At 37.8% G+C, this 11,950-nt stretch overlaps 1 protein-coding gene across 1 annotated transcript in view; it reads left to right on the top strand.

The window, feature by feature from the left end:
- The window catches only part of VIPR2 (vasoactive intestinal peptide receptor 2), a 43,320-nt gene extending 33,323 nt beyond the window's left edge, over positions 1–9,997 (top strand). The window contains exons 8-13 of the mRNA XM_079301531.1: positions 57–117; positions 2,030–2,099; positions 5,004–5,095; positions 7,779–7,908; positions 7,995–8,036; positions 9,573–9,997. Of these exons, the coding sequence (XP_079157657.1) occupies positions 57–117; positions 2,030–2,099; positions 5,004–5,095; positions 7,779–7,908; positions 7,995–8,036; positions 9,573–9,743 (566 nt within the window). The 3' untranslated portion in view covers positions 9,744–9,997. The remainder of the gene's footprint in view (positions 1–56; positions 118–2,029; positions 2,100–5,003; positions 5,096–7,778; positions 7,909–7,994; positions 8,037–9,572) is intronic.
- Positions 9,998–11,950: the final 1,953 nt, after the last annotated feature.

The following is an 11,950-nucleotide window of genomic DNA, read 5'->3' as shown; positions in this document are numbered from 1 at the left end:
TATTTTGTGGACTCACATTTTTGTGATCATTCTCTGAACCTCTTGATATTTTCCAGGAATTCCAACAATATTCATTATTACATGGACAGTGACACGGATCATTCTAGAGGACACTGGGTGAGTGTGTGTGGGAGGAAAAAGCTCAAAGTGCCCCCATACATGTAAAATCCTTGCCTTGGATATGGTGTTGCTGACACAGAGCTGATTTGCTGCTCTGGAGGGGATGAGCACAGACCTGAAATTTCAGACATGGCAATAAAAGGGTGGGTGTTTGGGAGCTCCTCCATGTTCTATGCTTGATGTTTATTGAAAAACTCAGAGAGCAGGAGAGAGCAAAAATGGGTTATGATAATAATGCTGTTACTCCTTGGCACCCACATCTTGTCAAAGTAATGTTTAAAACAGCAGTGGGGTCCTTGGGTTCAGTGCTGCAATGTGCAGGAAGGTCTGGGCATCCTAATTTTATAACAAGTAACTCAGCAGATTGAAGTGTAGGTAGCTTTGGGTACATATAAATTACATTCCCAAACGTGAAGTGATGTAAGAGTATGCCAGATGCACACAGCCAGGTAAAGCTAAAGCTAACTAGAGCTGACCTGGCTCCTGGCATGAGAAGGGGAACTGAGACAATTTTGTAGGAAGATAAGATTTGATCCTGCTGCTCCCAAGGAATGGAACAACATCCCTAACTAGTGGACAAACAGTTTGCACAGTACTAATTATTATTTTTCAATTTATTCTGTAATTAAACTGAAAAATCACATCCTACATAATTATTTCCAAGGCTTTCTTTGCAAGACCTCTAACATGTAAACCAAAGGCATATTCCTTTTGCCTTTGTCATTATGATTACAGAGGAAGTCTGAAGGGTGATTAATCTTTAATCTCTAACATTTCAGAGCATTTAGAGTATTTGTATCAAAAGTCCTGAGCCCAGGGTGAAAATTAAATATTCAGTTTTTCAGACAGAGCTTCAGGTTCAATCTCACATTTTTACAGGTTGCAGGCATCTATAACCTAAATATCCCACAAGAAATTATGTTATTTCAATTGCACCTGTCAGTTGTTTTGGATCTTCCTGCTACCCAGAGGTCAGCATTAAGTGCACACTGAGAAGTGTCCTCACACAAAGTGAAACTAAGCTTGGTTCTCACAAAGATCAACATCCTCCATGGTGTTTAATGGTATACAGCCCTGTATGGTTGATATTTTAGCTGATTTCACAGAATCACAGAATGGATTGGGTTGGAAGGGGCCTTGAAGACCAGTTGGTTCCAACCCTCCTTGCCACGGGCAGTGATGCCACACTCAGGTCACTCAGACCCTTTACAGGGCCTCCCTGGAAAATCATCCCTTAGATAAGAAATTGCTTCCTTAGAATGGCTCATGCTAGAAATATCTCACCCCCTCTGCAGACCCCTGCTTTATCTCTTAATGCTTTAATCAGTCCTTTCTCAATCCTTTAAGTAATTGGTCATTTCTTACCTAAAACCTTTAAGTAGTTGGTCAGTTTTCAGTCCTTGATATCATTGGTCCATTTTCTAAGGAACCCTAACCCTATAAAAGCCCCTTTATGCACTGGGACTGCTCCCAGACCCCATCTCTTTTCTCTCTGCTGGATAAGAAGGTGCTGCAAGCAAAAATGAAGTGCTGAAAAGTCACAGTTTCTCCATGGAGCCTTGTAATCTCCAGGCTGAACAACCCCAGCTCTCTCAGCCTGTCTTTGTAGGAGAGGTACTTCAGGCCTCTGCTCACCTTTGGGGTCCTCTCTGTACCTGTTCTAACATCTTTCTTATGCTGAGGACTCCACATCTGGACCCAGTATTCCTGGTGGGGAAATTAAGTATGTATATTAAAACAAAGGCAATAAAATTAATAGCAGGAAATGATTGAATGCCAAATTCTAGGCTAGAGCAGGCATTATTTTAGTGTGCTCTGACTTGTTTGTAAGAAATACTTCTCCTCATAGGTCTTGCTTGCCAGATGATATTAATGTCAACGTGACTTTCCCTCTTTTTTTTTTTAATAGTTGCTGGGATACAAATGAGCATGGTGGTCCCTGGTGGGTTATACGAATACCAATTTTAATTTCTATTATAGTAAGTAAAATTTGAAGCATGAATTATAGATCTGTTCAGCATTGTGCAGTGCATGTAACCATTATTCTTTACTGCTAGTTACAGATAGGCAAGAATTCTGTTTTAATGAAAAGAAATTGTGCTGCAGGAGAAATGTTAAACAGATGCCAAGGCCATTAAAATTTGTTGCCTTCAAAATTTATCTGCATCCTATTAAATGAGCAGTTCCTTTTATTTGTGTGTTGTTCTTTCTTTAACATCTCTCCTGTTTATGAGCCTGGAGGAAGGAAAAATCTAATTATACTTTTCAATGAATTGCAGATTTGATTTTGTGTGTAAATAGATAGTCCTGCAATTGACAATCTGATATTAGTCATAAAAAAGTATGGCTGTGTATATCTTTCCTTAATTGGTAGCCCACTGAAATATATATTGAACACAAAGCATTTGCAAAATAATACCATTTGAGAATGTTTCACAGGGCTTTTCCTGTTTGGAACTCATTAGAATTACTGGAGGAGTGTAATTATATTCCTGTTCACTGTAATGATTGTGTAATTAACTTTGGTTATATGGTTATATGTTCATTTCTGAAAACAGTCAGAGAGCAAATTAAGGTATTTTAGACATACTTGCTTCATTTTTAAAATTGCAGGCAGAAAATCTAGGGCATTATAAAATTACACAAGATTTCAGGAGTTTGCATTATGTCTGGGCTTGCCTTTTAATCTGTGCCTGCTGAAAATCATTTTGGAAGAAATTCCTGTCATTGCTATCAGAGTGAATCCTGCAGTTTGAAGAGAAAGATGGGGAGGCCATATATGTGAAATGACATAGGGTAAGAAATGAGCATGCAACAGAGGAACAGCATGAAGGGAATACTTGGACCTCAAAGGAGCTGGAGAACGGGGAACAATCCAGAGTGAGGAAAATATGTTGGAAGATTAAAGCAAAACAAACCACCTGGTGTTTACAGGAAACTCTGTTCTCTGGATGCTCAGTTTGAGCAGCTATCTGAGACTCCATGTGCAGTGCTCCTCCAAAGCAGTCCTGGACCTGGAAGTTATCCCAGGGCACGCTGGCAGACCTGAGCTGCATCTGGATCCTGCTTAAGGCTGGGAAGAGTTGTGATCTGAGCAAATGGAGCTCTGGTCAGGCAGCAAAGTCTGATCTGTCCAGCAGTATTGTGAGAGCAAGTTCTGGTACCATTTGCACAGTGGGAATGACTTCAGTTAATTCAGTGGCATTCCCTGGCATTTCCTCCTGGGAATTTTGGCTTGAGAGGAGTCATTTGGCAGACGTTCACACTCCATGCTGTACACACTTCAGAGTTACTCAGTGGGATGTGAATGTTCCAAGTGAATGTGCTGTTAGCCATTCTCTCCTTGTCCACTAACACTGGCTCCAGTGCATATGGCAAGTTAATATCCCCTGCTGTGTGCACTCAGCTGCATTAAATCTGCAGATAAAATCTGCAATAACAGATTTCTGTCTGCTACCTTTATAGGTAAGCTTCTAAGTTATCATCTGCCTGAAAAAAAAAAAATGTATGTTAAGTTCAGCAAAAGCCTATATTTTCTAACATTTATTTTTTATTCTTTTTTAAAAAAGATATTAGATAAGGTTTTCCTAAATTTTTATTTCATCCCTGTCAGATCCATTTACTACCCTTCACCTGTCATTTCAAATAAAATGTTAAAAACACAAGACATGCTGTTGCTATGACCATGGTTTATTTATTAGTAACTGAAATTCTATAGGCTGTGCTACAGAAGACACTGAAATTAATTGAACTTGAAAAGCTCAGAGCCAAATTTTTAGGAGAAAGAAAATGGGTCCAACCAATTCATGAAGACAGAGATTTATAGCAGTGAGACAGGTTAGGTACCCCACTTCCTGATTTTGTGTTTTGGGATGGGGTTAGTTTAAAACAACAAAATTCTCATTTTCACCATGAGATAAATTTTTCTCTAGATTAATTTATTCTAAGATGTGTTCATTTGATGCAGCTGTTTCTGTAGCTGGAGTTGCAGTTTTTAGCACACATTGTTGCTCTGAAGTTGTGGATTCCAACTGTTCCTTACTTCAGTATGGATGTGATGTATTTAGTGAACAGTTTTCTTGACCACACGAAAGGATCCAAATCCAGAAAGGATGGTGACCAAGACAAACTGAAAGTTGGCTGAAAAAATAATGGGAGTGAGACTTAGGATATATTGAGTTTTATAGTTCAATTTTCTAGACTGATACGGTTCTGATCATAATGATTTTTATGCAATTGTCTTTCTATTAAGTAAAATATGAAATAAAATACAAAATAAAATGCTATTCTTCTGTCTTAGAGGGCTGTAATGAGAATTAGGCTGCAGGGATTCAGATGGACTAGATGATTTCCAGGGGTCCCTTCCAACCCCAGCACTTGTGTGATCCTTCATTCATAATGTCAGCATCAATATCCAAGACAGTCAGATACTTGTCAGAGGCCTTTTTGTGCTTGATTGGATTAGACAGATCAGCTGTGCAACAATCTTCCCTAACCCTAACTCAGACAGAAAATAGTGAAAGTTGAGGTGAGGAGCCAGGGAAGGTCAAAACTGCCTCTGGGCTTCCAGCTGTGAATCCATGTGACAATTTAGGACAGTGCTTGATTGCAGAAAACCACATCCCATCCTGCTGGGAAACCTGCCCTCAGCTGGAGTAGTGGAAGGAGGAAATTTCTGAAAACTGGGGCTTTCAAAGAGTTTTGCCAGCCCTGGTGGGCAGGCAGTGGTTGCTGGTGCTGCAGAGCTCAGCAGGTTTGGCACTGCAGAGCTGAGGGGCTCTGGAGGGAGGTGCACAACTCCACACTGACTCTGCCTTGATTTCTTTGTGCTCTGTGTTGAGCAGAGGATTCAGAAATCACCACGATATTTGTTCTCTTTGCAGGTGAATTTTATACTTTTCATAAGCATTATAAGAATCCTGCTGCAGAAGTTAAGATCTCCAGATGTCGGAGGAAATGACCAGTCACAGTACAAGTGAGTCTTATTTTTAGATATTATAACAGAGCCAAAATAATCCCTAAGATTTCATCTGCTGAAAACCAACTGCTGTGTTATTATAATTACATTGAATTTACATCTACTTTTACATATGGTTTAATAAATACAACTATGCTGAAATGGAGATAATTACACTTTTATCAAACACTAAATTCAACAAAAAACACTAAATTTCAGGAAGATCAACAAGCTATTTTTTAATTTGAGTTTAGTCCATGAATTAATATGTTGATACAAAATATATGGAGAGTAATATCTTTCTTTTGATGTATAAATGTTTCATTTGACATAAGAAAAGTTTTAAAAAATTTTCCTTCAACTCTAAAAACTTTTTTTTGAAAATTTCTAAAATACTGAAATATATTTTATGAGCTGAAGAGAACTTACATTGCTACCAAAAAATTAAAATTTAAGTATAATATTTTATGTTGATTTGAAGTACAGTCTACTTTTCTAGATAAAAACGGTTGTTTCTGGCTTAGATCAACTTCATTTCTGTTCAGATTTTCTTCATTTGTGTTTTGGTTTGAACATCAAATCCTAAAATGTCTTTGTTTCCACAACTTTAAAATCAAATTATATTGGAGGACAATTCAAATACATTGCTCAAATGAATTTTGTTCTTTATTGCCATATCTGTTATTGTTGTTTATTTTAAGAGCTGCTGGATATGTAATAATCTGCAATCAAGTCTGTAGGTCTTATTTTAAAGCCCAGACACAGACTGACAGTTCAGGGTGTCAATATGATACTTGAGTGACAAAACCTAACATGAGCACTGAAAATCCAAAGCTGCTGTGAGTGGCCTTTGAAAATGTGCTGCTGGATAACACCTTCCTTTCATTTAAAAAATACTGAATTCCTGTCCTAAAAGCTGGCAAAACATGATATGGAGAAATAAAGAATATTGTTAAAGCCAAGAGAAGCAGGACCTTATGTGTTTTGTAGACAGTGTCATGTTTGATAGAAAAAGTGAAAAATTCTGATGTGCCACAGAAAAGTGGCAGAAAAACACAAGTGGACATTTCTTTTGCAGAGCTACCAGGGCCTTGTTTTGTGTTTGCTGATTCAATTATCTAAACATGTGGGAGAGCTTATTGAATCTAGATTAAACTGTGCAGTTTCCACATTGTTATAAAGATGTCCTGGTTTCAGTTAAAAAAATTCTAACTGATTTAGAAGTTGAAAAATTTCAAGAAACCTTTACAAACTACCACAGTAGCTCAATGACCAACCTATAGGCAGGAAATCCCCTCAAGTTTACTTCTTGTGACATAAAGCTTTTTTTACTTCCATGTGGTACATATTTACTTTTTGAAAATTAGGCATGCCTTTGCTTTCAGTCCCACCATTTTCCACAGTTTACTGTAGTACTTTATAATATTAAATATTCACATTAATAGCAACCTTGATCTTCATTATTCAGCTCTGTAAATTCTTTGATTTTAGCATTTGATTGCCTGATTAAGTTTGCATTTCTGGTCTTTAGCTGATACCCATGGGAAAGTAGATTATCCTCCTCAAGAAACTGCCTCTGCAGGGCAAATTAAAAGGTCTTGGAAGCTCATTTATAAAATTGTACATGCATTTTCTAAAATGCAGGAAAGAATAAGGCTGTTTTGTTTTACTAAGTTTTTTTTTTACTAAAATGTAAGTGAAGCACAGTGAATGTAGAATCAACTAGACAAAAATTACTAAGCCAGGTATAGAGTAAATGTGAAATATGAATCTAACTACTCATGAGAGTCACCATTTTTCTTCCTCTGAACCTGCTTGTAGCAGGTTCCATCATTTTTGCTGCTCATTTTACTTTTGCAGTGGATAAGGCTAAGTTCAAATAAAATCAGTTTTCCATTACACTTGGGAAAACAGGGAATTTCCTGCCAGTGTCATCTCCTCCCGTTGTAAATTAATTTCTTCTGCTAAGGAATCCCTATTTTTCTTACTTCTGGTACCATCTTTAGATGTGAATTTACTATTCTTGAGAAGCTTTGCTGTCAGAAATTATTATTTCCACATAAACAGCAGCCCTTGTTTATTATGAACAAAGCAAGGGCATGAGGACTAACAAAGAAAAAACTGAACTACTTGAAATACCTTTTCTGATAAAATAGGTGAATTCACAACAGCATCCTTACATTGCTGAAACAAGTTAAATTCATCAAGACAGTGATAGATTATGGAACTCAACATTATAACTTCTCAAATTATATCTGATACCAGACATCCAAAATTGTGCAAGGCTGGCCCTGTACAATATGTAAAATTGATGTTATTAGAGTGAAATAAATGACAGATAAGGTAAAAGTAGCAATTTATTATTCCATATTTCATGAGCTGTTTGTCAGAGCAGTTCTTCTAAGTAATTTAAAGTTTTTTCCTTAGCTTCAGTAGTGTCTTCTGCTAAATTGCATTGTGTAATTGACAGCACTGAAAATGATTTAATGGAGTATGCTTAATACCATTAGTAAAGCTGTGAAGTTTTAGAATTGAGGCTTATGAAAATCTCTCAGTTGAGATGATTCTTGACCACATTTCCTATGTACTGTTTGCACACTGTGCATGTGCAATGTACAGACTTACCATACAATTACTCATTCATCTCAGTAAAACAAGAGCTCATCATTGAATTTCAGCTTTGTCTCTTTCCTTTACCCAGGAGACTTGCAAAATCCACGTTGTTGCTTATTCCATTATTTGGAGTTCACTACACAGTGTTTGCTCTGTTTCCTGACCGCAGTTCCAACAATTATAAAATAATCTTTGAGTTGTGTTTGGGATCTTTTCAGGTAAATTTTAAGGTTTTTATTTAAAAGAACTTTCATTGACCTAGGTGAGTGCTGCCTGCTAACCAAAGAATATTGTCTCTTTCCAGGGGTTGATTGTTGCAGTCCTGTATTGTTTTTTGAACAGTGAAGTAAGTTTCACCTTTCCTACTGAGAATGTTAAATATTGATTTTAGTAAATGTTTAAGTGCCCTATAATTCTGCTCTGATACGCAGAACTGTTTTAGAAGATGTCTGCATTCCTATTAGTGGAATATATTTGTGGCAGTTTTTATACAACAGGAGAAATCAGTGTAGTTGGGTGAAGAGTTTTATGAGCTGTTTAAAATCAAATTCCTTGCAAAGTGAGGTGTTGGTGTCTTCTGCTATTTAAGGTGATCTAATCTAGCTCTGTTAGAAGCAAAATGCAAGTGACATGCCTGGAAATTTATCCAGAATTTGAAATACCATTTAGTAAGTATTTGGGGGTAATTTTCTGCCAGTGTCTAAATCTCAGAAAAGCAAGATTTCCAGAAGTGCTCAGCATGTTGTAGTTTTCATAGTCTCAGCTGAGAAAGATGCAAGGAATTCCTTTTGTTTTCAGCCACCATGCAGAAGGAATCTGTCTGAAGAAGACAATTAACATTCAGCTCTGCTGAGTGCTATCCTGGTCTCTGATTTTCATGAGATGCCTGATTTTGGGCTAATCAATTGATTCTATGCCTTATGTACATGAGATAAATAGCTAATAAATAAATAATGGTATCAAAAGCTAATGTTGCAGCACAAGTGATGCAAAATTGATTTTAGAAAGTGACCTTAGGGCACCTCTTCACACACAGTGTAGGCAGTCTTCCCTCAGTTATGTGACCTTCGAAAAACTGGTTGGATACTCTAGAGAGAAGGGATGCCATCCAGAGGGACCATGAGAGGCTTGTGGAGAGGGAGGAAAGAACCTCCAGAGGTTCAACAGGACCAAGTCCAAGGTGCTGCACCTGGGTCTGTGCAGTGCTGACCAAGGGATGAAGGGTTGAGAGCATCCAGCAGTGAAGGACTTGGGGATGAAGAATGGACTGTGAGCTGGCAATGTGCATTGTAGCCCAAAAAGCCAGCTCTACTCAGCACTAAAAGAAGCATGGCCAGAAGATCAGTACAAGAAATACATGGACCTGTTAGATCAGCTCCAGAAGACCACAGAAATTATCAGAAGGCTGGAACACCACTCCTGTGAAGGCTGAGGGAGCAGGGATTGCTGAGCCTGGAAAGGAGAAGAATCTGGGGAGACCTTACAACACCTTAGATAAATGGGGGATTATAAGGAAGACGGCAAAAAACTTCTTAGCAGGGCCTGTAGTGTCAGGACACTTTTAAAGTGATATGTGGTAGATTTAGAGGGAAAAAGTCTTTTCTGTGAAGGTGGTGGACACTGTAACAGGTTGTCCAGAGAAACTGTGGAAGCCCCATCCCAAGGCCAGGTTGGGTGGTGCTCTGAGCAACCTGGTCTGGTGGAAGGTGTCCCTGCCCTTGGAAGGGAGTAGAACTACATCATCTTTAAAATTTTATACCTATCCAAACCATTCAATGATTCTGTTCCTAGAGATCCCCATGTGACACCCAGTAGATGTGGAGAAGTTCCTGACATAAAAGGAAATTTTCAGCTCGTATTGTGCATTTTCTTTCTCACACAGGTGCAGGGGGAGCTGAAGAGGAAGTGGCGGAGTTTGTGCTGGAAGCAGACAGCAGGCAGAGATTACAGACTGCACAGCTCCATTTCTCGGAACGGATCCGAGAGCGTTTCCCAGCTCCACCGCAATTCCAGAGCTCACTCCTTTATGCAGACAGAGACCACCATGATATAGATGAGCTGGGTCCCCCAAAACATGAAAAACTGTGGGATATATCGTTCATTATGCAGCTTGATGTGATATTTTATAAAATGTACAGTTTAGTGCTTTGCTTTTCTACATGTTGGTATTTGGGGAATTGGTTTGTGCAGCCAACCTGTTAATAAGGGAGAAACCTGTTTGCTTTCTGTTTTGTTCAAATGGTATTCATATTAATTCTGATGTTCTCTTGCATTTTATTAGCCATAACAACTCAAAAATTGATTTTCCAAAATAGTTACAAGATCCACACAGGGTATTCTGCTCAATGCAGACTTGTTTGGCACATGTAAGGGTTAAGATGGGAAGCAAGAAAATTTCTTACACTTTATTTATACTTAAGGAAACTTTGCCTTAAGGATTAAGAAAGTCTTTTCTAATTATGGAAAATAAATTTAAAAAAACCCAAAACCCTAAGACCATAATTAACCACACTGGGAGTTCAGTGTGCTAATCCAGGAAATCATGAGCATGATTTACACAGAGGGAAAAAGGCAGTATTTCTAGGCTAATGGTATAAATTTCAGAAATAACTTTCTACAGAGTTCAATTCCAATCCTGTTGTTATTTTCAAAAGTGCCTAGTTTAATGTTCGGGTACAGAGTGTAAAGCTAACTTTACAGTCCATACAGAAAGAAACTGCTATATTATTTTTGAATATAGTAGTTCTCAGTTATTCTCTTCTGTTCAAAGTCAGAGATTTGTGTTGATCTTTCATGAAGGAATTTTCTGAAGAGGTGTATTTTACTGCTAAAGCAGCCTAGCACAGGATAAACAGCCTTGGATGGCAAATTACACATTGAAAATACAGTTTTTTTACAGTATTATCATTCAAATCTGTGTCTAGGAACTACATATTTGAGTCCAAACACAAGGAATATTGCAGTGAGGTTACAAGTCACATTTAACTAAAAATGTAAATTCTTTTAGGTTTATTCAGCTTTGTATCTATCTGAAATTATTTAAAATTTAGTCCTGACCGTGACTCCGGAAAAAAAAATAAAGATATAGAATCCCTAAAAATTACCATAAAAGGCATAAAGGAGGAATTTTCAACAATGCCAAGCCTCTTATGTAGCCACTTAAAAAAAAAAAAAAGGCAGAGAACTGACAGTCTTATAAAAATATACATAATATTTCCACTCTTTAAAAGAAATAAACCCAGTGATGTTCTCATACCATGGTAACATTTAACCATGTCCACCCTAAATTACAAGTGGGAATAATATGTATTTGTATGAGTACCTCCATACAAACCATTGCCCTCATATTTCAGTTAAAAGATTTTATGGAGCCAGCAGAATTCAAGGTCCCTCCTCTTGTCAGATTGAGGGAAGAAGAGCAGCAAGGGCATCTCTTGCCAGGCATATTTGTACATCCTTGAAAGTATTACCATCACTGGCAATACTGTCAGCAGCTATCCCTACAATTCTTGGTCTGATTTAATCCAGCTATTTATCAGTCAAACACAATTTGTTTTAATGGGATTGCCATGGAAGCACACAAAGTTTTGTCAGACCAAAGAGAGAAAGGGCCCCATGGTTCATGTGTCCACTGCAGAACATGGTGAATGCTACATTTCATCAGTAGATATAATTTGAGTTAAACAACCATCACCCACTTACAGAAATTGAATTTAAAGAAGCTATTGATCACTTCCAGATCATTCATAATGCATAATGCTCAATTTCTGCTGTGCAAGGTAACTATGAGATTCTGGAAGGAAGTAGGATGCCCAAGGACATTCACATGGGGTCTAAAGATGTCTACACATGTATTTAAACTAAATATATTCCCAGAGACTTCAGACTGAGGAAACACTGCTAAAATTTAGTATGTTTCCTGGATCTCAGGAAAATCTTATCACAAACTCTTAACTGTAAATATATGAAAACCCACTGGAGCTTTGTGAGCTGCTTTTACACCTAAATTAAACACATCTGTACACATTAGGATTCTTTGTCTACAGTGGCACTGGGACTGCTCAGTTCCCTGAGATGTGATGTGCAGAATGTTCTTTTTTCCCCCCTTAATTTCTAGGGTAGAAAGGCACATGTGACAAGCATTCAAGTGTGCTCATCTTTTTGCTCAAATGAGGTTATGTGAGCGAGTTGACACAGACAGAATGATAGCACAGAAATAGCTGTTTCAGGCAATCATTTCCATCAGTCTGTTCTGCATGA

Source organism: Erithacus rubecula (assembly GCF_903797595.1).
Source record: "Erithacus rubecula genome assembly, chromosome: 3".
Lineage (NCBI taxonomy): Eukaryota > Metazoa > Chordata > Aves > Passeriformes > Muscicapidae > Erithacus > Erithacus rubecula.
Note: the sequence above shows the minus strand (reverse complement) of the source record. Positions and strands in the feature narration are given on the sequence as shown.